Genomic DNA, 27,990 nt, shown 5'->3' with positions numbered 1-27,990 from the left:
ACCCTTGCTCATCCCCTCCCCTTTCCTGACCTACTGGGGTGCATGCTTGGATATGGGTCTGGTATGGATTTTTTTTGGGGGGCGCCCCCACGCTGTTTTTTTTTTTTTTGGTGTGGAGTTTCCCCTCAAAATCCATACCAGACCGTAGGGGTGGGCAAGAGGGGAAGCTGCCCTGGGCACTGTGATATCATGTGAAGTAGGGGGGCACCACAAGGAGATTGCGGGGGAGAGGATTTGTGTTGGAAGGGGGCATTTGGAGGGGGTGGCAGGGGTAAGTATTGTTCTAGAAGGGGACATTAGGACTAGAGTGCTAAGAGTGGTGCTTTAGGGGGATTTGTGCTGGGAGGGGGGATGAGAGAAGATGATTTGTGCTAGGAGGATGGATTTGGGGGAATTTGTGCTGGGAGTGGAGAGAAGATGATGTGTACTTGAAGGGAAATATTAAGTGTAAAGGATTTGTACTGGGAGGGGGTGCATTTTTTTTTAAGGTAGAGCCATTGGAACTGGGGGAATTTGAGGGATGGGGGGGTAAAGATTTGTGCTGAACAGGGGAATTTCAGCAGGGGTCGGATTTGTACTGGGAGGAGAGGGAATTTATGCTTGGGGGCAGTGGCGGCTGGTGCTCGGTAATTCGTAGGGGGGGGACCAATCGGTACCCCCCCTCCACCGGTCGGTCCGTCCTTCAGTCAGTCAGTTGGCAGGTGGTTCCTCCCCCCCCTCCCCAATGGTCTGCCTCCCTACCTCCTTCCTCCTGTCCGTGCTGGGAGTGCTGGATGGCTGAGCCGCTGTCCTTCTCCTCCAGCCGTGTCTCTTCTGCCTCTTCCTGGCCAATCAGGAAAGGGGTCTCACAACCCTCTTCCTGATTGGCTGGGAGGAGAGCCAGTGTGACAATAGCGAATATTCATTCGCTATTGTCACATAACTGGGTGGGCTCAGGGCGCAGTGCTCTGCTCCCCGAGCCCACCCTTTTTTGAAGCCTATGAGAGTCTCTGGCTCTAATCATTTGCTTAAAAAAAAAACCCATTGGAATCCATGCGTCCGGCACCCTGTATGTAGATTAGGGGGCCAGACGCATGGATAGGGAGGGCGGCGCCCCTGTGCCTTCAATGGACGGCCCTCCCCTGCATAGGGGGTAAGCATGCAGATTAGTGCTCAGTGTTTTTGTGGAGGATTTTTTCTGACACATAATGTTCATACATTTTTGGGGATGGGGGAGGGCGCAGTTTGGCATGTTTGCCCTCGGCTCTAGATTACCTTTTCCCAGCACTGCCTGCACCTATTTTCTGTCAACCTTGAAACTCAACCTGTTTAGTTTAGTTGAGGTCCCTTTACTTCTCTTCATTACATAAGCCCCCCCCCTCTCTCCAGCACCATCTTTGATCCAACCATTTCCGACGACACCCTGCAAGATTCTTTTATCTCCAGCGCAGAAAAGCGTCCCCGAAGTTTGCCAGCCACTGTTTTTTGTTGTCTCTTCGCCTTGTCAAAAAAAAAAAAAAATGGAACAAAGAAGATGAAGTGTTTATGATTGTTTTTAATAAACGGTTTCGATTCTGATACCTCCAGGTACAACATCTGTTACCATAATTCATTTCTTAAAAAAAAATGAAAAAATACAAAATACGAAAACATATAAATACAAAATATGTAGGAGTGTAAAACCATTGTAAATCATAATTGTCACAGGCACCGCTAACTAGAGGCAATGTGTAGGTGCATTGTATGGAAAACAAATCTGTTTTGTTCTGTGACAAAAAGAGGCATTTTCGGATTTTGTCAGATGGGAGACTTTAGAGGTTTCCGTCAAACTTAACTTTTAACAGAGCTGATATGAAAGCAGCTCGAGCCGGTAATTAAACACATCTCGTTGTTGCGTCTGGTTTCTGATAACGGCAATTAGTACTTTACGCATGCAGCTTTTTCTGTAGGATGTCGGCGTGATTGGTGCACTGTTAAATTTTAATTCAACACAAGAGCGGTTACAAAAAAAAAAAAAGTGCCTCCAGGAGACAAGTAAAATGAATCCATGAACTTGGTAAGGTTACCCAGGCAACGCAGAAACTGCGCTAAAGTTAGAAAGTTTGTTCAGTTTGCTATTTACTCTGCATTTAAAATCAGCCCTTAAAGTTACTTTAAAGCAGAAATAAACACAGTTTAAAAAAAACATTTACATTCCCGGCCCGGAATGCTTATTGTCACCTTGGTTGTGCTCTCAACCAACTGTCAAAGCCGATATATCGAGGAATGATATGCACTTTCCCCGATTTATCAGAATCGGCCACCAAGGTTACTGATATTGCTGATATTTCAGGAAAGTGCTTGTACCGGAGTGATCCCTGCAGCTAGAGGCATCACCCCGGTACCGGCGTCCATAGCCCACGGTCGGCTGTCTTGTAATGACAACCGATGCGGCTGAGAAGCCGCTCGGCTGTCATTACAAGGAGCGGGAGCGTCCCCCCTCCCCCTCTCCTGCCGCCTTCTGTGGCTCGCCCGGGTCTCCTGTCCTACCGGGAGACCCGGGCAACCAGCCTGCAAGGCCGCCGAAGAACCGATCAAAGCCGCATTCGGCTCTGATCAGTCTCCATGCAAGAACCCGAAAGTTATGTCATGATATTCCGGGTACTGTCTGGCGCTGGCGCCAGATTCAAAAATATGACAGCATTCAAAACAGCCCAAATTGGCATTTTGAATGCTTTTAAGTGCAGAGGAGGGGTTTGGGGTCTTTTAGACCCCCAGATCCCTCCACAAGAGTACCTGTCAAAAAAAATAAAAACTTTTTTTTTTTTTAAATGTACAAAAATATCGGGCCGATACGATATGCATTGGCTAAAATATCAGTATCAGCAACGAAAAACCGATATCGGTCGATCACTACTTCCAATGACTGGTGTCATAACTGATCACATGTGCAGCATAATGACAGTTGAAGATTAACCACTTCAGCTCCGGAAGGTTTTACCCCCTTAATGACCAGCCCAATTTTTGCGATTCTGCACTGCGTTACTTTAATGAAAGATTGCGCGGTTGTGTGACGCTGTACCCAAATACAGTTGATGTCCTTTTTTCCCCACAAATAGAGCTTTCTTTTGGTGGCATTTGATCACCTCTGCGTTTTTTTGATTTTGCACTATAAACAAAAAAAGAGCGACAATTTTGAAAAAAACTATTCTTTTACTTTCTGCTATGAAACATTCCCAATAAAAAAAATGTATTCAATAAAAAAACAAAAAATTCAAAAAGAGTATTTTAATTGGTTTGCGCAAAAGTTATAGCGTTTACAAACTACGGGATAGATTTTTGGACTTTTTATTTTTATTAGTAATAGCAGCGATCTGCGATTTTTAGTGGGACAGATCGGACCCCTAACTGACATTTTTGACACTTTTGGGGGGACCAGTGACATTACTACAATAATCAGTGCTAAATAATATGCACTGTTGCTGTATAAATGACACTGGCAGGGAAGGGGGTTAATATTGGGGGTGATCAAAGGGGTTAATGTATGCCTAAATATGCTTATTAACTGTAGGGGGGGCTCTGTGACAGGCACAGAGAGATCGGGGTTGTAGTTTAGCCGAAACTCCTGATCTCTCTCTGCCTGTGTGACAGAAGACTTGCCTGCTTTGTTTACATAAGCAGGCAGGTCTTCTGTCAGTTTCTCTGACTATCGCGGGAGGCCGGTGGCGATCGCTGACGCTCCTCCCGCGGCCTGCCTCCCGCTGTGTCTGGCGGCGCACCCACGTGCACAAAATCATGTAGATATAAGTGATTTTGCGCAGCCGAGCCGCCCAACTGCAGTGTATCTGCGGTGGGTGATTGGCAACTGGTTAAAGCGGAGTTCTAGCTTATCCACACACTCACCTGTCCCACAGTCCAGCGATGCGCCGTCTTCTCCCTCTCTGCTCTGCGGCGCCGGCTTCACTGGTGTGGGCACCCGGCTGTGACAGTTTGTGGCTACACAGCCGGGTACGCACTGCGCATGCGCGAGTTGCTCTACGCATCGTGATTGGCCGGCAATCTTCTGGGACCTCTGACATGTCCCAGAAGATTGCAGGGAGGGAGGGGGGGACGAGAACTTGCGCTCAGGGCGCTGCGGCACTCCGAGCGGAAGAGGGAGTGGGTACCTGTTAAAACTAGGTACCCGCTCCCCCCCCCCCCCAAAAAAAAAATGACATGCCAGATGTGGCATGTCAGGGGGTTAGAACTACCTAAAGCGGAAGTTCCACTTTTGGGTGGAACTCCGCTTTAAGTTACTTTAAAGCAGAAGTAAACACATAGATTTAACAGTTTAAAACAATATTAACATTCCCGGCCGGGAATGCTTACTGTCACATTGGAAGTGCTCTCAACCAACTGTCAAACCTTCCAATGGTTGGTGTCATAACTGATCACATATGCATGATAATGACAGTTGAAGAATAAAAAGAGGCCAAGATGGCGGCTTCCTGGGCTGAAAACGATAGGAGGGTTTACTTCCATTTTATTTGAGTTTTTCATTGGGGCTAAACTTGCTCGACCCCGGTCTCAAGCTTATAGATGTGTGGGCGGGGCTGCAGTGGGTTGGTAGAGGGTGGTGTCAGTACCAATAACACACATTATCAAGTTTAGTTCGAATTTAGCTAATAGGATGGGAATTAGTACTACAAAATAGGCAGATGGTGTTCTCTAAAGGGATTTAACATTTTAAGGGTATGTAAACCCCAACAATGCTCTTCTCTTATTGGTTTCATTTGGTCTGTTCAATATACTATTGGAAGAATTTTGTTACTTTTTTTTAAGTGAATACAAAAAAACCTGTTGATTTTGTCAGAAATTCCTCAAAATGGAAGTGGTTGAGAAGTCTAGCAGAAGATATTGGGCAGAGCTGACACCACTCTACAAAAATGCTTCCTCTTGCCAGTCCACAACAGGGCCTAAAGGAACTTCAACAAGCCCCCCACCCCCATACTATTTTCTTTTTATTTTCCCTCTTGGCAGAAGAAGCCAAACACTCCAGTGCAGGGCGGCTGTTAGAAATGACGGGGCCCCGTACAGCCTACCTGGCAGCCCCCCCCCTCCCCCCCAATTTATCAAGACAATATTTTCACTAAAGTCATTATTATCAGACACAAACCTAACAGAGAACTTGTGTAAAATATCCCTTTTTTAATTGATTTTTACATCTAAAAAAAAAAATGTATAACTTTTTTTCTTAAATGTTAAAAATGTGTACAATTTTTTTATTTTACATTTTTTTCAATTATTTATTACAATGTTTAAAAAAATTCAATTATTTGTTACAATGTTTAATTATTATTTTTCTTTTAATTTTTCTTCAATTATTTATTACAATGTTTATTATTTTTTTACAGCTTGTTATTTTTTTACAGGGCAGGGACGACCGCAGCGCTGTGTGGGGGGGGGGGGCACTGCAGTGAAAGGGGGGCACACAAGGAGGGGGTTCAGGTGCAGGCAGAACAGGGAGGGGGATCGGTGTCGGAGAAGTAATTACAGCAATGACGCCCTGTGTCTGTGTCTTTCCCTGCAGCAGGTGAAAGACGGCAGGAGGGGGGAGAAGGGTGAGAAACAGGCTGTCAGCTGCTGCAGAGAGCCCCACAGGGCTTCCTTCTGTATTTGCCCCTCCTCCCAACCGCACCGATGTTGTTGGGCCCCCCCCATTTTTTACACTCTGAGTTGAACCCAAGGCTGCAGAAAACAACTGCAGACACGTCTCATGAAAGCTGCATTTAGTTCAGAACATTCTCATTACAATCCGCTGATCTGAATATCACTTGTGAACATCATGGCATAAGATATAATCTTGCTAAATCAGCACTTCAGTCATACACTTAGATTTTTTTTTTTGCATTACTTATTGCTGCCTCTAGATGCCCTCAGTTTGCTGACCAGCATCGAGTAATACACTTCATCTGAGCCCAAATTTTTTCTTTTTTTTAATCAAATGTGTTTCTTTTTAATCCCTTATTAACCCCTGGTGCTCCCTAATCAGCCTTGTTAACTCCTCCTTCCCCAGGGGCAGACTGGCAACTTTCGGACCAGGGGGCAAGTACACATTAGAGGCCCATGATGTAGTGACTCCCCCCCCCCCCACTCTCCCTCTTCCCAGCCTCCTCCTGACCCCCATTCCAGGCTGAAGCTTCGCTCCAGTTACTCTCTACTCACCGGCCGAATTTGGGTTCCCGACCTGGCCAGCAGGGGGCGGTTGGCTGGGACAGCTTGGTTGGGACTGGCTGGGGGAGGAGAGTCTCCAGTAGGGCATGGAACTAGCCTCTGCTCAGACACAGTTTACACCATCTATGCTGGTCTTCAACCCACACTCAGTAGGTCAACAGTGGGGACGTTTTACTTCTCTTCACCAGGAATCCTTTAGGCATATCTTTGGAAGAAGCAGTGAAGCCACTTTATGGGGCATCAGAGCGGCCCAGGGGGCAATTGCCCCCCTGCCCCCTGGCCCAGTTCTCCCCTGGGCCCCCTACAGGAGGACTGGTAACCCCCCCCCCATCAGCGAGCCCTGCTCCAGTGCTTAATCTATGAAACATCTGAAGGTGGCAGGGTTTGTACTGTAGCTGCTGACTTTTCATTTTTTGGGGGTAGACGGAAACGCCTCTTTAACTGATGCCGCCCGGGCCTGTTATAGGAAGGCCGGCTCTGTCCACCTATCGCAATATTTAAAAAAAATAAAAGATCTGTAACAGCCAAAGTAAGGATTGCCTTCCATTTTGGGTAGATGCCCTCTAACTTTCTGTCAATGTCTGAAGGACAACAAGTGGTACGCCAACAGCCAACCCAACCCAACAAAGATTCCGACTCTTTATCTTTCTTTGTCTTCCAAAATTACTATTTGAACAATCACAAAATGATAACCTAGATTTACTATAAATACAATATCTCCATTCGCTGACAGACACGGCTATAGCCTCTATAAATTGTTCTTTTAAACATGACAAATTGTGTCTAATAACATTAATTAAACAGGTCATATTTCATAAGCATTTAACATTTCCTTTTTACATCTAGACACTAATTTATGTTGCACTTTTACTTTGCATAGCTTTTTTTTTTTATTATTCTTTCCATGCTCCTGAAGCATAATTAAATCACCTGCAGAGTTTGGATATTTAATAACAATATGGCAAAACAGTACAAATTCTATAACACATTGAACAAAGCACCCTGTATAATTAATACCAAGCATCGCTCATTAAAAATAAGGCTCTTCACAGCCTCCCGGGCTATTTCGTACGTACAATGTGCAATGTTAATTTTCTCCTAACAGTTTTGGAGCTTGTGCTGATTTTATAACACAATAAGCATGTCTTCCTTGGACTCCATAGTCACACCATGGATCCAGCTCACTACGGTTCCAAGAAAGGGGGGTAGGTAGGTGTTAAGGGATTTTGAGTTAAGCTGTGAAATTTAAAGGACCACAAGTATCTAAAACAGCATTTTTCTTTCTGTGAAAGAGCTAATAATATACACAAAAGTCCACATAAGCACTTTTCTTTTTCCATCGGAATGTAACATGTAACTTATCAGAGTGGCACACCAAGAAAATGAAAATGTCTTTCCTTTGTTCGATATTTTTATTCGTTTTTATCCAAGTTGTGACAGGAAGTCAGGTAAATCTGTGGGTGTTGTCACAGGCGGGAGATACATTTCTGCCTTGTTTAGACAATTCTCTAATTACTATCAGGTGTCGGCTGCAGAGATAGCCAGAAAGGTTTAAGGAAGTTGGAAAGCTTCAGCTATTCAGAATGAGGCAATTATAGCCTCTATAAGTTATCCAGAGGACGACTACTGATTCATGCATCCTGAGGCTTTGTGCGTTAAGGAGCGCAGTGAGCTGAGAGACTTCTGAAGGTGAGGTGGTGTTGACTTTTTCTGTGTGAAAAGAAAACAAATAGACTATTGGTCTTCTGCTGTATGACCAGCAGTGTCTGCCCAGCAGTAGGTTGGGACAGACACCATAGGTAGGTTCCTGTGTTGTGAAGGTAGACGCCCCAAGTGGCCAGGGCTTATTTTAAGTTTGTTTGATTTATATTGTTTGGATGCTTGCACTTGTTTCCAGCAAATTGGAAGAATAAACCATAGACCGTTGTTTTCAACCACTCCTCGGCTGTCTCTCTGTGTAACGAACCCACCCAAGGGGTCACCCACACCCGCTATCGAGCTAACCCCTTACAAAGTATACAAAGATAATCAAACATCATCCTGTTTAATTTATTCATAAATGATCTAGAGGAGGGGATATCTAGTACAATCTCTGTATTTGCAGATGATACTAAACTAAGCATGCCAATATCTTCTATGCAGGATGTGGAAACCTTACAAGCAGATCTGAACAAAATAATGGGGTGGGCAACTACATGGCAGATGAGGTTTAATGTTGAAAAATGTAAAATAATGCACTTTGGCGTCAGAAACACGAAAGCAAGCTACTCACTGGGGAGGAAACCTCTGGGTGAGTCTAGGATGGAAAAGGACCTGGTTGACAACAGGACTGCTGGTTGACAACAGGCTTGGCAGTGGCATGCAATGCCAAGCCGCTGCAAGCAAAGCCAAGAGAATACTGGCATGTATAAAAAAGGGGATTCACTCCAGAAATAGAGATTATTCTCCCTCTCTACAAGACTCTGGTCCGGCCACATCTGGAGTATTCTGTCCAGTTCTGGGCACCGGTCCTCAGGAAGGATGTGCTGGAACTGGAGAGAGTCCAGAGAAGGGCAACAAAAATAATTAGGGGAATGGAGGGTATCGGCTATGAGGAAAGGCTACAATCACTGAACTTATTCTCTATGGAGAAGAGACGATTGAGGGGGCATATGATATCAATGTACAAATACCGTACTGGTGACCCTAGCATATGGAACAAACTTTTCAGAGAAAGGGAATACAATAAGACACGTGGCCACTCACTAAAACTTGAGGAAAGCGGTTTAACCTTAAAATACGTAGTGGGTTCTTCACTGTCAGAGCAGTAAGGATGTGGAATTCTCTTCCAGAAGCAGTCGTATCAGCAGGGAGCATCGATGGTTTAAAAAAACTATTAGATGGGCACCTTAAAGACCACAACATACAGGGGTATACAATGTACGGTTAACAGCAAACACACACACACATCATAGGTTCAACTGGATGGACGGGTGTCTTTTTTCAACCTCACAAACTATGTAACTATCACAGAAAAGCTTCTTCAAAGAGATTGAAGCAGTGGCGACTGGTGCATTGGGGGCGCAGGGGCGCGCCCCCCCACATCCATGCATCCAGCCCCCTAATCTACATGCGGGGCCCTGGACGCATGCACTTCAATGGGGCTTTTATTTCTTTTTAGCCATGTGATTAGAGCCAGAGGCTCTAATAGGCTAAATAAAAGGTGGGCTCGGGGCGCAGAGCACTGCGCCCCGAGCCCACCCAGTTGTGTGACAATAGCGAATGAAAATTTGCTATTGTTACACGGATCCTTCTCCTGGCCAATCAGGAAGCGGGGCTTGAGACCCGTTTCCCAATTGGCTGAAAGAAGAAGCCATGTCATTGGGCATGGAGGAGGAGGGAGGAGACGCAGCAGACAGGAGGAAGAAGCCGAAGCCGCCGCCTGCTGCTGCAGATATCCAGGCAGGGTGAGTGAGCAGCGGGGGGTCCTGTCCTCTGTCTTGTCCCCTGTCCTGTCCACTGTCCTGTCCCCTGTGTCCTGTCCCCTGTCCTGCTGTGGTCCTGGGGGGGGGGGGGTATGGTGTGCGACCTGGTGTGGTTCGGGGGGGGTTTGGTGCAGTCCAGCTGCTGCCCCCCCGGCCCATGGAGCACCAGCCACCACTGGATTGAAGATGTTACAAGAAATTTTAGAGAGCGTAGTAGCAAGTATAACTGTAAATTAGACTAATTAGCCTTGAAACAAAAACAGAAGTAAAGAGTTTCAGCTGATGCAAGAATGTTAACTGCCAATTGCAAAATCGGTACCACTTGGCCCAAAATATGGGCAGGCCCATAGGCGTGTGCACAGGGTGTACCCAGGGCCGGTGCAAGGATTTTTTGTGCCCTAGGCAAAATAAAGATTGCCACCCCCCATATACTCTATGCACTATGATATAGTCATTGGTGAGGCTCTCAAAGTCTCTATATCATAGTCTATATGATATAGAGACTTAGAGAACCTCGCCAATGAGGAGCCTCACCATCACCAATTGAGAGCCTGTGTTCCAGGCAGCCTCCCACCCCCCATCCCAAGTTGAAGGGGTTAAAACCCCTTAAGACAGTGAGTCAGTGACTACTTACCTGGCGGCTGGCAAAGTCGATGCTGAGTCAAACTTTCTCACTGTCCTGACTCGCGCATTTGCATTAGGTATACCACGCTCCGTCACCTCCGCCGGCTGTTCATCGGCAGGGAAAACCTAGTACGCATGCGCAGCACCTTCTATGAAGATTTCCGACGATGGAGCCGGACATTCAGCCCTGCCCCCAGGTACAGGCTAGCACAGCATGAGGGGCGCTGCCCGCACAAGCCGGTGTACGGTCCTTACTGATTCCGGTGCAGCAGGCAGGATGGTGGCGCCCCCTGCTGAGTTGCACCCTAGACGACTGCCTGGGTCGCCTCACAGGTAGTGCCGGCTCTGGGTCTACCCTAATCACCCTGTGCGGTTCCAATTCCCCCTCCTGCCTGGTGTCCCCTGTCTTTCCCCCTGCAGTGCTGTCAGCTTCCCTCCTCTCCCACTGGTTGCTCTGAGGGACGTTTCAGGATCAATTAATGAATAAACACAGTGAATGATCTGTACTATGTTCATTCTTAACTCAAGCATAGTCAGGGGCAGACTGGCAACTTTCGACCCGGGGGGGGGGGGGGGGAGTACAAACCAGAGGTCCATGGTGCAGCGACTCGGTCCCCCTCCCACTCTCCCTCTTCCCGTCCTCCTCCTGACCCCCATTCCAGGCTGAAGCCCTGTTCCAGATACTCTCTACTTATCGACTGAATCCGGGTTCCCAACCTTGCCAGCAGGGCTTGCCAGGAGGGAAGAGTCTCCAGTGGGGCATGGAACTGGCCTATGCTCAGACACAGTTTACACCATCCATGCTGGGGGGAGGGGCCTGCGCTCTGTTTTTGTCTTCAACCCGCACTCAGTAGGTCAGTGGTGGGTACTTTTTACTTCTCTTCACCAAAAAATACTTTAGGCATCTCTGTGGCAGAAGCAATGCAGCCTTTTTACGGAGCATCAGAGCGGCCTGGGGGGGGGGGGGCTATTCCCCCCCCCCTACCCCCTGGCCCAGTCCTCCCCTGAGCATAGTAAACTATGTTTATTATGCTTCAGTTTGTGAATGAATAGGAAGCCGCTCAGCACAGAACACTTCCCATCCATTCACTGTCCAGTGCAGCTGAGGCTGCAGAGAAAGGGACTGTGGAAGCTCTGTCCTCAGCCCCTTTCCCTCTGTTGAGACCCTTGATATTTCACCAAAGCCCCCCCCCCCCCCCAACAGGGCTCCTTAAAAAAATGTGAAAAAAGTGATTGAAAGTAAAATTGTAAAAAATAATAATTAAAAAAAATTGTAAAAAAATAATAAAAATAAAAACTACTGAAACCACCCTCTGCCCTACTGACACCAATCTCTGCTCTGCTGATATACACGCATGTTTGTTTGTGCTCTGGGATGCACACCCTAATGCAATAGACTATGCACACCTATGGGCATGCCAAATGTATGAGATAAAACAAGCTATTCGAAGGCAATAGAGAGACTAAAGAGGAGTAGAGAGTAATAGAATACGAGAGGGGGAAGGGGGAAGAGGGTGTGGGTAAGAGGTGATGGGAAAGGAGCAGGGGTAGATGGTCAGGGGGGCTCTGGGATGGGGTATAGGGCCCTCGTCTAGGTTGGACCAATGAATCATAGTTCGAGTAGACAATGGCCTAAATTCCCTGGAGGGAAATAAGAAATCCTCCTAAATTTCAACATAGTTCTATGTAATATAGCCATAAGCTTCTCATTGACCAGGACCCATTGCATACGGGCTTTAATTTCAGTTATAGGGATGGTATCATATAACCATGCATTTGCAATAGTTTGTTTGATGGCTGTCAAGACATGGACAATCAAAGAATGTTGTTTGAGTGATCTCTGCCAGTTTTAGGTTAAGAAGGGCTTCTCGTGGTAGCATAGGTATTGATTTTTGCAAAAGAGTATATAAAATGTCATAGACTTGAGTCCAGAACACTGGGCACTACTGCCAAATATGAAAGTATGACCCCAGGTCTGGATAGCCATGAAAGCAAGAGCTGGGGTTGGATGAGTATGCTCTTGAAAATTTATTTTGAAACTGGTTACCCGAAATCGGGCCAATCCAGAAAGGGAAATGTTCTCCAGATCCAGATTAGTGATCCATTTGTGCAAAACAATCAACTTTTTCATTCACTTGTAAAGAGACCAATTGGACACTTTCCAGCCTCTAAACCAAGGTTCCTTCCCTGCGAATAGGAGACCCAAGCTAAATCTCTGTGTGGTTTCTCCTTTTTTTCCTTTTATCCTTCCAGTCTTTGGTCTTTAAATTTTCCCCACCCCCCAAAGATGTATGGCTGCCTTACCCAAAGAAATGTGACTTTCGTAATGGTTTGTGCTCTTGATCTAAGCATTGTCCCCCAAGTACCACACATATGTGGAAGGGTTGAAAGATTGGTTAAAGAGAAGTTTGGATAGCAGACTTTTGTAGCGAGGAGTGGATTGCCTTGTTTAAGGTGGGATTCAACCTGAACCAGGTCAAACCGGAGAGGGAGATGTTCTCCAGAGCTTATTTTTCCCCTGGGTCACCAAAAGGGGAGGTGCCACAAATGCACAGAAGGGTCACAACTATCTTGGGTGGTGAACTTTTGTAGCGATGAGCCAGTTGCCTCGTTCAAAGTGGGATTTACCTGAAATCAGGCCAATCAAGAAAGGGAAATGTTCTCCAGAGATTATTGATCCATTTGTGCAAATCAATCAACTTTTTACATTCACTTGTAAAGGGACCAATTGGACACTTTCCAGCCTCTAAACCCAGATTCCTTCCCTGTGAATCGGAGACCCAAGCTAAATCTCTGTGTGCTAGCATAGGGGTCACCAGGATCTAGAAAGCAGGAACCCCTAACCCCTGTGACTTTCTTTCTCACTATTGAAGTCCCAATGTGTAGCCTAAGTCATTGTTTTCTACCAATCTTTACCAATCTGTCTAAATTTTATATAGTTTTATTTTTTATTTTTTTGTATTTTGCATTTCACTTTCTCATGGAAAGTTTTAATTTGAAGCTTGATAAAATAAAAAGAATATGGCTGAAGTAAAACGGCAAATGTATTAGTGGCCTGTGGGGGGGGCAGACCTTTGAGCTGAAGGGGAGTTCAGTATCTGCATATGCACTATATGAAAACAAAGTGTATAGACACCTCTCCAAATTTTTGATTTCAGGGGATTCCAGTGAAGGTTACTGTTAACCACTTAAGCCCCGGAAGATTTTACCCCCTTCCTGACCAGGGCCTATTTTGCGATTCGGCACTGCGTGACTTTAACGGACAATTGCACGGTCATGCGACGCTGCACCTAAATGAATTTGACGTCCTTTTTTTCCCACAAACAGAGCTTTCTTTTGGTGGTATTTGATCACCTGTGCGATTTTTACTTTTTGCGCTATAAACAAAAAAAGAGCGTCAATTCGGCAAAAAATAACAATATTTTTCACATTTTTTTATATGAAATTCCCCCCCCCCCCCCAAAAAAGTAAAAATCATAATGTTTTAACATTTTGGGCCAATTTTTTTTTTTTGCCATATGTTTGGTAAAAAAAAAATCGCAAAAAGTGTATTTTGATTGGTTTGTGCAAAAGTTATTGCGTTTACTAACAAAGGGAAAGGTTTTTGTAATTTTTGTTGTTTTTTTTTAACGCGTAATGGCGGCGATCTGCGATTTTTTTTGCGCGACTGCGACATTGCGGCGGACAGATCGGACCCTTGACTGACATTTTTGACACTTTTGGGGTACCATTGACATTTCTACAGTAATCAGTGCTATACATATGCACTGTTACTGTAAAATGACACTGGCAGTGAAAGGGTTAACTTTTTTTGAGAGGGAGGGGTTATGTGTGTCCCTAGGGGCGTGATTCTAACTGTGATTGGCTGTGGCTACTAGTGTAGGAACAGTGATCAACGGTCCTACATAGTAGAACCGTATGATCACTATTCATACACAGGGAAGAATGACAGGCGGCTTTGTTTACATTAGCCGCCTGCCTTTCTCCCGCTGTCACGGACGATCGCGAGTGACCGGCGGACATCGGGTCCGCCAGGCACACGCGCGGGGGGGGGGGGGGGGGTCCGTGACCGCGCGGGAGCGCGCCTCCGGCGGCGCATGCTCGCTCGCTCCCTAGACCCTCACAGGCTAGCGACGTAGCCCTACGTCGCTTTGCCTGTGAGGGGCTGACCGCCGACGTAAATAGTCGGCAAGTGGTTAATGCAACAGCATACAAAAGACATTTTTGACAATTTTGTTCTTCCGACCTTGTGGCTCCAGTTTGGTGAAGGTCCTATTCCCATCATGACTGTGTCCCCCATGCACAAAGCCAGCTTCATAAAGACATGGTTTGATTAGTTTTGGTGTGGAGGAACTTATGTGACCTTCACAGAGCCCTGACCTCAACCCTACTGAACATCTTTGGGATGAATTTGGACGTAACTAGTTTTCCCATTCAACATTCGTAACCGACCTCACAAATCCCCACACACTCCAAAATCTTGCATAAATCCCAGAAGAGCGGAGACTGTTATAGGGGTAACTACACATTACTGCCTATAGTTTTGGAATTGAATGTCCAACAAGCTCTTTAGGGAAGATGGTCAGGTATCCACAAGCCATCTAGTGAGCTTGCATCCAGTTTCCCATTGCACTTAAAGTAAGAAGATTTAATAAAGGAAATTCTGTTTCCACTTCACATTCACACGCCATTGTTTTAATCCTGTCACTTGACAAAACTGCCTTGTCACTTTGTGCTGACTGACTGATTCTTAACAGGGCATAATTTACAAACTGCAATTTGAAACCTTTAAAATAGACACAAAGAGACAACAATTTATTCTAAAATGAAAAAACTGGTGAAACTTTCTTGATTTTTCTTAGCCGAAGCAAAGCTTGCAATAATGCTTCTTTTATTTTCTTCTCTTTTTCTACAGTTGGGTCAACAACTTTGGACATGAAGGCCTTGGTCTCCTTTTGGATATTCTGGAGAGACTTCTGGACAAAAGACAGTAAGGAACATATTATCTTTTTTTTAAGCACACTAAAGCAGTGGTCCCTAACCTCCCAGGGGACCAGGAACCGGCCTCAGCTAAGACATCCCCTTCACTGACCGGGGGGGGGGGGAATGGTGTTGCCTGTTACCTCTGGGGGGAGGGGGGTGCAGCCTGTCTCGTCCAACCTGGCCCGGCTTCTCTACCGCCTTCCCCTTCCTCTTTGTAGGTAGAACTACCTCAGAGAGGGAGGGGAGTAGGGGTGCTAGGAAAAGGTGAGTGGGTGCCCTCTGGTGGTGGGAGGGTGGCAGTGTAGGTTTTGCTGGCTAGCTAGCCTGCCATCCACTCTCAGCCATGCAGCCTGGCCACCACCAGGCCAAGGACCAGCACCAGGCCAAGGACCAGCACCAGTCCGCGGCCCCGGGGGTTGAGGACCCCTGCACTAGAAGATTTTAAAAAAAGACCTAGTTGATGTCATTTGATCTTGGATGGAGTGTGACAGTGTTTGATACTTCTCTCAATGTTCACTCTCCAGAACTCCCAGTGAGGTCACCCCCACCCGTGGCACAGCTGTGTTAGGTGTGGCTGAGCTACTTTTGCCACTTGCTGAAGTTAGCACATCATACAGTCCTATGGTTGAACACTAGGGGTATACGCAGTATTTCTGTCTCTTGGACCCCTAGAGATTTAGATGGGAGTCATATAATACTTTTGATATAACTACGAAACACTTCTTTCGGGAACTGGAACTGGAGAGAGTCCAGAGAAGGGCAACAAAAATAATTAGGGGAATGGAGGACATCATCTATGAGGAAAGACTACAAGCACTGAACTTATTCTCTCTGGAGAAGAGACGATTGAGGGGGGATATGATATCAATGTACAAATACTGTACTGGTGACCCTAGCATAGGGAACAAACTATTCAGAGAAAGGAGATACAATAAGACACGTGGCCACTCACTAAAACTAGAGGAAAGGCGGTTTAACCTTAAAATACGCAGGGGGTTCTTCACTGTAAGAGCGGTAAGGATGTGGAATTCTCTTCCACAAGCAGTGGTATCAGCAGGGAGCATCGATAGCTTCAAAAAACTATTAGATGGGCACCTTAGAGACCACAACATACAGGGGTATACAATGTACAACATACAGGGGTATACAATGTACAACATACAGGGGTATACAATGTACAGTTAACAGCAAACACACACACACATTATAGGTTGAACTGGATGGACTGATGTCTTTTTTCAACCTCACTAACTATGTAACTATGTAACTATGTAACATGGTTATTGAACATTGGCTGCACTGCACATTTAAAAGAAGCATTAAACCATGGCATGGTCTACCTATTTTTCTTCTGTTAAAAAAACAGATCAGATGAAAAACAGATGTAAATATGCAAATGGTCAGTTTTTTTATCTGTTTTTGCATTGGTAGTGGATGTAAAAAAAAAACTGATGAAAAATTGATGACCACTGATGAAAAACTGATGAATACTTCATCCATTTTGAGGTGACCGAACTGATGAAATGAATGGTCCGCATGTGTGAAAGAGGCCTTAGTGTGACCCAATGCCTCCCATACTTGAAATATGAACATCCCACAGCACTTCACCGAATCAGCTTGCAGGAAGAACCCCTATAAGGCTCCATTCACACCAATGTGTTTTTTTTTTTTTTCATGCTTTTTGCAGAAATGCAGGACATTTTTTAAACCACTTGCCGACCGCCGCAAGTACATATACTGCGGCGGTCAGCCCCTCCTGGGCAAAGTGACGTATCGGTATGTCACTCGCCCGCGAGCCAATAGGGGGCGAGCACACGCCGCCGGAGGCGCGCTCCCACCCCCCGCTCATTCACTGCCATCACCGCGCGAGTGACCGACAGCTCCAATGTCCACCGGTCACTCACGATCTCCCGCTGGAGAGGGAGAAAGGCAGACGGCTGATGTAAACAAAGCCGCCTGTCATTCTCCCTGGTGTAACTGCAGAGATCATACGATCCTGCTATGTAGGATCGTATGTCTCTGTGGTTACATCACAAGCCACGCCCCTTTACAGTTAGAAGCACGCCCCTAGGGACACACTTAACCCCTGGATCTCTAATAAAGTTAACCCCTTCCCTGCCAGTGTCATTTTTACAGTAACAGTGCATATGTATAGCACTGATTACTGTAGTAATGTCACTGGTACCCCCAAAAGTGTAAAAAATGTCAGTCAAGGGTCCGATCTGTCCGCGGCAAAGTCGCAGTCCCGCAAAAAAAACGCAGATCGCCGCCATTACTAGTTAAAAAAAAAACAATAAAAATGACAGAAATCTTTCCCTTAGATAGTAAATGCAATAACTTTTGCGCAAACCAATCAAAATACGCTTATTGCGATTTTTTTCACCAAAAATATGTAGCAGAAAACAAATTGGCCTAAAATGTTAAAAAATTTTGATTTTTACATTTTTTTTTGGGGGGGGGGGGGAATTTCATATGAAAAAATGTGAAAAATATTGTTATTTTTCAAAATTGTCGCTCTTTTTTTGTTTATAGCGCAAAAAGTAAAAATCGCACAGGTGATCAAATGCCACCAAAAGAAAGCTCTGTTTATGGGTAAAAAAGAACGTCAATTTCATTTGGGTACAGGGTTGCACGACCGCGCAATTGTCTGTTAAAGTCATGCAGTGCCGAATCGCATAATAGGCCCTGGTCTTTGAGCAGCCAAATCCTCCAGGGCTTAAGTGGTTAACATGGGTTCCTATGGAACATGTTCACATTAATGTCAAATTAGTGAACACAACACTTGAAATGAAGAGACACTAGCAGCGCAAACAATAACATATATATATATATATATATATATATATATATATAGTTTAGATATTCTTTAATTTGTACTCTGACTTACAACGTGATTGAGTACAAGTTCTCAACAATCGAATAATGCAGATAAAGTAAATAGGTTATGAAGAAAGTAAAAAATAATCCATCAAGGATCAGAAGGATTATTTTAATGCACAGTACATTTTGTGAACCATTGACTCATCAATCACGTTAATCATTTTATTTTTAAAATATGCACACCTAAAGCAACCAATCATATGTGATTTTAAATATGATTGGATAGATACATTTGTCTTTGCTTTGCTGAAAATGCTAATTGTTTTTTTTTTTTTTTTTTTTTTGTGTTCTTAAGGCAGGAAAGTATTGACAAGAAAAATCAGCATAAGCTCATCCAATGCCTGAAAGCATTCATGAACAATAAGGTAGGTGAGAAGTCCTCCGAGGAACTTTCACAAACAAATATTTTAAATTGTCTTGTCATAATAATGCATAGAACTGCTTTGAATCCATTAAAAGTCTGAAGACCTGCCTTGTCAGTTTTTTATTCTTCATCTGCTTAAAGAGTTCATCATTTTTACTTTTTTTTTTTTTTTGCTGTTGAAAACAGTCACCAGTGACTGAAGGCATTCACGAACAATAAGGTAGACGAGAAGGCCCCCGAGGTACCTTCTGAAACAAATATTTTAAATTGTTTGTTCACATAATAAGTAGAGCTGCTTTGCATCCATGAAAAGTAAAAGTATTAAGACTTCCTGTCCATATTTTATTCTTCCTCTGTATCAAGGGTCTATTACTTTTTTTTTTTTTTTTTTGCTGTTGTAAACAGTCCTTTAAATCAGTGGTCCTCAACCCTGGCCTACAGGGCCCACTAATAGGCCAGATTTTCAAGATAACTGAAATATATCCCAGGTGATATCATTTGCTGCTCAGTAATTGCAGTATTCTAGTCTGCATCTCCCCAAGGTAATACCTAAAATCTGGCCTGTTAGTGTGCCCTGTAGGCCAGGGTTGAGGACCACTGCTTTAAATTACTAGAATGTTCCTTTTTTTGTGAAAAAAAAAAAAATAATTAAGGGTATGTCCTTAACCGGTTGCCGACCGCCGCACGACTATATACTGCGGCGGTCAGCCCCGGCCAGGCAGAGTGACGTATCGGTACGTCACTCGCCTGTCACTGACTTGCGAGCCTATCGCGGGCGGGCGCGCGCCCGCCGCGGCGCGCGCCCGCCGCGGCTCGTTCACAGACAAGTCAGTGCGTGTGACCGGCGGACTCGATGTCCGCCGGTCACACTGCGATCGCTCCTGTGAAGGGAGAAAGACAGAGCAGCTTGTGTAAACAAGCTGCCTGTCAGTTCTCCCTGTGTAAAAGTGAAGATCTGTCCGTTCTACTATGTAGAACGGTTGATCTTTGCTTTTACACCAATAGGAATGTCCCTACACAGTTAGAAGCACGCCCCTAGGACACACTTAACCCCTCCCTGTCCAATAAAGTTAACCCCTTCCCTGCCAGTGTCATTTTTGCAGTAACCGTGCATATGTATAGCACTGATTACTGCAGTAATGTCACTGGTACCCCCAAAAGTGTCAAAAATGTCAGTCAAGGGTCCGATCTGTCCGCCGCAATGTCGCAGTACCGAAAAAAAATCGCAGATCGCCGCCATTACGCGTTAAAAAAAAAAACACCAAAAATGACAAAAATCTTTCCCTTTGTTAGTAAACGCGATAACTTTTGCGCAAACCAATCAAAATACGCTTTTTGCGATTTTTTTTTACCAAACATATGTAGCATAAAACAAATTGGCCGAAAAATGTTAAAAAATTTTGATTTTTACTTTTTTTTTTGGGGAATTTCATATAAAAAAATGTGAAAAATATTATTTTTGCAAAATTTACGCTCTTTTTTTGTTTATAGCGCGTGATCAAAAAATCGCACAGGTGATCAAATACCACCAAAAGAAAGCTCTGTTTGTGGGAAAAAAAGGACGTCAAATTCGTTTAGGTACAGCGTCGCACGACCGCGCAATTGTCCGTTAAAGTCACGCAGTAAAAAATCGCAAAAAAACCCCTGGTCCTTTAGCAGCCAAATCCTCCGGGGCTTAAGTGGTTAATTAAGGGTATGTCTGTTATGGTCCCAGAGAATCCATGTTCAGAGCAGTGTCATCATCACCAGTACCAACTATGGGCCTACCAACTTTTTCACCTGCCTTTTAACCATGAATCTTATTTTATTTATTTTTTTTTAATTTGACAATTTTTATTAATTTTTATATACACACAGAAGAAAAAAAAAACTGGTACCCAAAAAAAAAAAAAAGAAAAAGAAATGTATAGGATACAGAAATACAGACACATATTGGTTCATTGTAGTATCTGCTCCCAATAACCACATGGGGAGAAAAAAAAAAGGAGAAAGAGAGAAATAAAAAACGTCTTAAAACTTATTTTCAGTATTTTTATTCTTCCTCTACATCAGGAGTACTTCATTTTTACTTTTGTTGCCATTGCAACCAGTCACCAATGGCTAAAATCATTCATAAACAATAAGGGTAAATAATAGGGTAGGTGAGAAGTCCCGCTTCCCCAAGGAACATTCCCAAACGTCATCACCAGGACCAGCTGTGGACCTACCAACTTTTTGACCTGCCCTTTGCCCAAGAAATGTCTTAAAACTTATTGTCAGTATTTTTATTCTTCCTCTACATCCGGAGTACTTCATTTTTACTTTCTTACTGTTGTACCAAGTCACCAATGGCTAAAATCATTCATAAACAATAAGGTTAAACAATAAAGTAGATGAGAAGCCCCCGTCAAGGAACTTTCCTAAACATCATCACCAGGACCAACTATTTACCTACCAACTTTTTGACTTGGCTTTTACCCATGAAATGTCTTAAAACTTATTGTTAGCATTTTTATTCTTCCTCTACATAAGGAGTACTTAATTTTTACCTTTGTTCCGTTGTAACCAGTCACCAATGGCTAAAATCATTCATAAACAATAAGAGTAAATAATAGGGTAGGTGAGAAGCCCCCCCCCCCCCCCCTTCCGCAAGGAACATTCCCAAACATCATCACCAGGACCAGCTATGGACCTTCCAACTTTTTGACTTGCCTTTTACCCATGAAATGTCTTAAAACATATTTTCAGTATTTTTATTCTTCCTCTACATCAGGAGTACTTCACTTTTTACTTTTGTTGCCGTTGCAACCAGTCACCAATGGCTAAAATCATTCATAAACGATAAGGTTAAACAATAATTTAGGTGAGAAGCCCCGCCCCCAAGGAAATTTCCTGAACATCATCACCAGGACCTATTAGGGACCTACCAACTTTTTGACTTGCCTTTTGCCCAAGAAATGTCTTAATACTTATTTTCAGTATTTTTATTCTTCCTCTACATCAGGAGTACTTCATTTTTACCTTTTTGCCGTTGTAACCAGTCACCAAGGGCTAAAATCATTAAAAAACAAAAAGGTAGCCCCCCCCCCCAAGGAACTTTCCCGAACAAATGTTTTAAATCATATTAATATGTATGGCTGCTTTGCATTCATGCAGTCTTAAGACTTCCTGCCCATTTCTTATTCTTCTGAATCAAGAGTCTATCATTTTTAATTGTTTTGCTATTGTAAAAAGTCCTAATTAATTAGTAGAATGTTCCTTTTTGTAACAAAAAATAGGAAATTAAGGGTATTTCATGTCAAATCCATGTATAGAGAAGTGTCATTACTAGGACCAACAATGGACCCGATAACTTATTGAACTGCTTTTCATCCATGGAAAGTGGCCTCCAACCTCCCCTATTGCCAGTCCAACACACGCCTTAGAAAAGTAGCATCTTCCAACCTCTTCTTTTGGCTGATCCAAAAATCACCTAGAAAGAGAAATACTGGCCTCCAACCTCCCCTGTAGCCAGTCAAGACTCCTTGTCAGTTTTTTGTTTACCCTCTACATCAAAAGTCTATAACTGTTACCAGTTTGCTGTTGGAAATAGCTCTTTTAATTGCTAAAATGTTCCATTATGTGGAAAAAAATAGGAATTTAAGGGTATGTCAGTTATGGTCTTGGGAAATCCATGTTCAGAGCAGTGTCATCTCTAGGACCAATTATGGGCCCACCAACTTGTTGAACTGCTTTCCTTCCATGAAACGTCTTAAGACTCCTTGTCAGATTTTATTTTTTTCGTCTGTATTTTTGCTGTTGTAAACAGTTTTTACCTACTAGAATGTTCCTTTATGGGGAAAAAATAGGAAATGTAGGATATGTCAATTATGGCCTCAGGGAATCCCATGTTCAGAGCAGTGTCATCATCACTAGGACCAGCTATGGGCCCACCAACTTATTAACTTGCTTTTTATTAATTAAAAGTCCTAAGACTTCTTGTCAGTTTTTCTAGAATGTTTCTTGTTTGTGAAAATAAAATAGGAAATTAATGGCATGTCCATTATGATCCCAGGGAATTTATGTTTAGAGCAGTGTCATCATCACTAGGACCAGCTATGGGCCCACCAACTTATTAACTTGCTTTTTATTAATGAAAAGTCCTAAGACTGCTTGTCAGTTTTTCTAGAATGTTTCTTGTTTGTGAAAAAAATAGGAAATTACCGGTATGCCCTTTATGACCCCAGGGAATTTATGTTCAGAGCAGTGTCAGGACTCAGGAACTATGGACCCACCAACTTTTTTTACCTGCTTTCTACCCATGTAATGCCCTAAGACTCCTTGGCAGTTTTTTTTATTCTTCTTCAACGTCAAGAGTTCACCTATTTTACTTTTTTGTTGTTGCAACTAGCCACCAATGGCTAAAATCATTCATGAACAAGACATTTGTTTTTTTTCTATATTGGTGGCTCTTTTGGCAAGGTCCCCCACCATGGTGTTATGCTATGTTTCCTGAAGTCTGGCTCCCATGTTGGGTTTTTTTTTTAGATCTTCCCAATCCTCATTTTCCACATTTCATAATATAAAGCAAAATTAACAATATAGCATGGAAGGCAAGACTGCTGTCCTGTTTCGAATGTCAGTTTCTGCAATTGAGCTGGTACATCCTAGACCCAGTTTGTGTGGACATTATGACTCCTAAAGATCCACACACAGTGTTAAGCCTCAAGCTGACTCATATTGAAAATCATTCAGGTTTCTTCCAGGATTGGCAAGTTACAAGGATGTTTTCTGAACATCTCTTGCAATGGTGAAAAAGAACTACGCATAAACCTTTTAACTTTCTATAGGGACCTTCTCACACCAAGAGGGCAAACAATAAAAGTGACATATAACAAAGGGAAACAAGGAGTGTTTTACAGGGGACTGGCCTAAGAGCAAAACAGAGGGCTGACAATGGAACATACCCAGCTTACAAAAACATAAATCTAGAACAATATAGCAGCACAGGGATCCTCCTTGATGATGCAAGGACATAGTAGTAGCAAGCTGGTGGGTAAAATGATACTGAAGGTTCTTTGGCTGGTGTAGCTCTGCAAGACCACAATGATCAGAGGCAGGGAATGTTAGTTCTATTAGTCTTGTTTTTTTAAGAAAATGCAACATTGCCTAAAAAGCAAATTACATTAAGTGCCGGTTCACACTAGTACGACTTGTCAGGCGACTTCTCAGCCTGACAAGTCGCGGACCATCGCGGTCCATTGTGTAGTACAGGAACGGTTCTAATAGGAGCGACACAAGTCGCTCCGACTTAGAAAAAGGGTCCGGTACTACTTCGGGGCAACCTGGAGTGACTTGCATAGACATTCATTTTATGAAGTCTGCGCAAGTCGCGCCGAAGTCGAGATGCACGCGACTTCACAGGTTGCCCCTGAAGTCGTGCCGCTGCAGTGTGAACCGGCACGAAGGGCAGAAACACTGGAGTTCTGTTTCAAATGTTGCAATATGCATACCTCCTAGACCAGGGGTAGGCAACCTTGGCTCTCCAGCTGTACTGAAACTACAAATACCATCATGCCTCTGCCTTGGGGAGGCATGCCTGTGGCTGTCCAGAGTCTTGCAGTGCCTTATGGGACTTGCAGTTCTACAACAGCTGGAGAGCCAAGGTTGCCTACCCCTGTCCTAGACCCAACCTGTGTGAACAGTATGGAAACATGTTAACTCAAAAAGATCCACAGGCAGTCTCAAGCCTCACACGGACACCAGGTGTCTGTGTGGACAGTAGGAAAACTTTTTAACTCAAAAGATCCACAGGAAGTATCAACTCACGAAAAAGACTTACTTAAAAAGTAAGTTGATCAAAAGCAGCAACACTGGAGTTCATTGGAGCTACAAGAAACTGCAAGATGGGCTAACCCCAGATTCCATTATCAAAACTGTCACACCAGTTTTGAAAAGACTATTTGGAAATTGCATTATTTAGATGTTCAACAAGTACATATTTTCTATTTGCTTTAGTTAGATTGATTTGTCAGATTTTTCTTTCAATTTGAGTTTTTTTGTCAGATTTTTCTTTAGTAAGTAATATAGAAGCCTAGCAACGCTAAACAAAGTTAATGAGATACTTTCTTCAACAGTATGGCTTGCAAAGGATTCTGGGAGAAGAGCGAAGTTTGCTTCTATTGGCCAGAGCCATTGATCCCAAACAAGCCAACATGATGACCGAAATCCTGAAGATCCTATCTGCCATCTGTATTGTCGGAGAGGACAATATGTAAGTTTTGTGGGGTAATGTGGAAGACTTGAGTTCATAATGTATTTGCTGCATAAATATAAAAAAGGAACTTCAGCCAAAGCATTTACATAGTTTTAGATAGTGTAGGGTAGAGAAAGAACCTCTGCCAATCTTTATTGCTGTCCTTGTTCCCATGAGAGAACTGTTCATTAAGGCCGGCCGTACATGGTTCGAATGAATGTGATTCAAACCATTAATGGGCAGGCTAAATGTACCAAGTTGATCGATCCATCAACTTGGGTACAACCAGTCTTCCAGATTTGCTTCTGATTATCACAAGCGGCTGCTTCCTGCCCGCCCGCCGGGAGAAGACGATTACTCAGCAGGAGGGATTCTCCTGTCAACATTGTCACTGTTGACGTGGGACTCGTGCAAATTTGTTTCCTGCAACCCGATTTTGCAGGAAAGAAATTTGCAAATACTATTGGCTTCCTAATTTTCTGTCCCACAAAAAAAAATGAGAGGAAACCTCCTAAAATGTAGGATAAATCCTTCCATTGACAGCTGTCTAACAGTTGCCCCCATTGGAAAATATCACCTCTACTCTTTTTCCATTGATAACTAGGGATGATCGAACGGTTCGGGTCGACCATCGGTTCGACCCGAACATTGGCTGTTCAAGGTTCGGCCGAATTCCGAACTTTTTGCTGAAAAAGTTCGGAATTCGGCAACCAGAACGGACCAAAATGCAATGGTACAGGAAATGGGCTTTAAAAGCCTGTGATTGGACAAGAACCATCAGTAAAAGCCAATTGAGGGGGCAGGAGAATGCTAGGAATGTGATTGGAGTGACTAGGGGGTCCATAGGCCAATCATTAGTGAATACGCCCCCCAGTATATAAGATAGCCCCCGCCAAATTCCTAGCATTGTTAAACAGGGACATGGAAGAGAGTGGAAGCAGTTCTGTGACTTCTGCTACAAAGTGTCATTTAGCAATTTTTAGTGTGAAGAAAGGGATCTCTAGTGTAGTTAGGGTGCTATTTTCCACTATAGTTAGATTTAATAATCTAATTTCTGCAGGGAAAGTGTTAAGTGTAAAGGGACCGTAGTGTAGTGTAGGGTTAACTGACTCTGACTGCTATGGCAGGGTGACAAAACATTGTCTGTGTTGACGTGGGAATCGTGCAAATTTATTTCCTGCAACCCGATGTTGCAGTAAAGAAATTTGCAAAGTCTATGGGCTGCCTAATTTTCTGTCCCACAAAAAGAAATGAGAGGAACCCTCCTAAAATGCAGGATAAATCATTCCATTGACAGCTGTCTAACAGTTGCCCCCATTGGCAAATATTACCTCTACTCCTTTTCCATTGATAACTTTAGGGCCAATTCAAACTGGTGGCAGAAGGGCATTTAAAACAGGGGTTAAATACTGGTTGACACCTCACCATCGTGGGGTTGATATAGACATAATTGTCACCACCAAAGGGTAGTGGGACACCATATGGGCTCTACCTAACCTCATCCTCATTCCGTCCTCCAGCCTGGGGGTTCCCCTCCCTGCGCACAGCTGGTTCCCAATAGGGGTGCACGGGTGGGCCTCGCCTTGGTGGGGGTTGAATGTTATCTTCTGCATTGATTGAGGTTGGGAATGCTAAGCCATATTCTACCACTGTATCCCACTTAGTTATTGCACTAGGGAACAAAATCACCTTCTTCATGGTGAGGAAAAACACAGACAGGAAAAGATAACCAACAAGTACAGTACAGGAAATACAACACATCATAGAAAATGCATAGCATATCACTGAGCATTAGTGACATCTAGTGTTCTATTTATGAACTGCAGTTAATCGGCTAAGCTGAAAGCTGTTGTATCTCCAACATTGTGAACGTTACCGCTTGTTCAGATTCATTGCTTGTTACTATACATGTTGTTTTACAAATGAATTACTCTGTTATGCAATTTTGTTTTCTCAATAAAAATTATTGAAAGTAAAACAGGGGTTGATCTGTGGTTTTACAACCCCCCGACTTCTGACCTTAATGGCAACTGAGAAGTGGCACCACCTGACAAACTCCCCCATTGATGTCACTTTTGATACTCCCAAAATTGCCCTTTCAGTTTTGGACGAATGCAAACAAGATGGATTACATGCTGGGTCCTCACATCTCTTGGGTATTCTGAGTACAGTTATGCCTACTGGAACTGAGAGTTCCACCTTACACAATGGCAGATGATGACTGTTTCATAATGTAGACCAGTGGTCCTCAACTCTGGCCTACAGGGCCCACTAACAGGCCAGATTTGCAAGATAACTGAAATACATCCCAGGTGATATCATTTGCTGCTCAGTGATTGCAGTACTCTAGTCTGCATCTCCCCAAGGTAATACCTAAAATCTGGCCTGTTAGTGGGCCCTGTAGGCCAGGGTTGAGGACCACTGATGTAGACTAAGCTGCTGGCTGGCAGAGAGGGACATCTTCCTTACGACCTCATGAGATTGGCAAAGACCAATTACTTCTGTGTGATTCAGCCAATTAGTGCCGAAACTAAACTGAAATGTCCATTTTGGCTGAAATAGTTCTATAAAAAACATTCTCTATTGAAATTGCAAATTACTATTGTGAAAAAAAAATGCCATACTGTCTTTTTTTTTTTAATTAGCTTGGACAAACTTCTTGAGGCGATAAGCACCGCGGCTGAAATCAACAACCGAGAAAGGTTTGCTCCGATCGTGGAAGGCCTGGAGAATGATGAAGCCCTTCAACTACAGGTAAGTCTTTGCAGTAGCTGTGGTTTCCAGAGTAACCTAATGAAATGAAGTCATTATTCACTTCTCCAGCTCCGAGAGAAACTGCTCGTTGAACTCCGTTCATGGTTTGTATGATTCTAAGCCAGAGAATTCTCAGTTCTGAGATTACTCTACAGGTTCTCTGTGTTTAATGTGGAACTCCTCCAAAGCTCAGGGAATCCTGAGATCTTGGGTTATCTAGCTGCCAAATAAAACCATTTTAATTCATGTTTGGTGATTGGTTCAAGCAAAGATAGCCAATCACAGGGAATATGGATCAGTGATAAAATAATTATTGCAGATAAATGAGGAGCTGGGCATTCCTTTAAATTGACCATGTTTTATCTCCATAAAGTGGTCTTTCCGTGGCAAACAGAAGTTCCTAGTCGTTTCCAGCCACCTGCCCCCCAACACAACTGGCATAAAAATACAAAAAAAAACTAAAAAAAAAAACTTGGTCCCAGTCTTCCAATTCTTCCAGGAGGCACGGGTGACATCACCACACCTTTCAGCAGGTC

At 43.7% G+C, this 27,990-nt stretch overlaps 1 protein-coding gene across 1 annotated transcript in view; it reads left to right on the top strand.

Moving 5' to 3' along the window:
• The window catches only part of DIAPH2 (diaphanous related formin 2), a 1,824,032-nt gene that overhangs the window by 503,693 nt on the left and 1,292,349 nt on the right, over positions 1-27,990 (top strand). The window contains exons 7-10 of the mRNA XM_082263377.1: positions 15,175-15,249; positions 18,418-18,487; positions 24,582-24,718; positions 27,346-27,454. Of these exons, the coding sequence (XP_082119503.1) occupies positions 15,175-15,249; positions 18,418-18,487; positions 24,582-24,718; positions 27,346-27,454 (391 nt within the window). The remainder of the gene's footprint in view (positions 1-15,174; positions 15,250-18,417; positions 18,488-24,581; positions 24,719-27,345; positions 27,455-27,990) is intronic.

Source organism: Pelophylax lessonae (assembly GCF_965119305.1).
Source record: "Pelophylax lessonae genome assembly, chromosome: 7".
Lineage (NCBI taxonomy): Eukaryota > Metazoa > Chordata > Amphibia > Anura > Ranidae > Pelophylax > Pelophylax lessonae.
The sequence above is the reverse complement of the archived record's forward strand: the minus strand, read 5'-3'. Positions and strand labels throughout refer to the sequence as shown.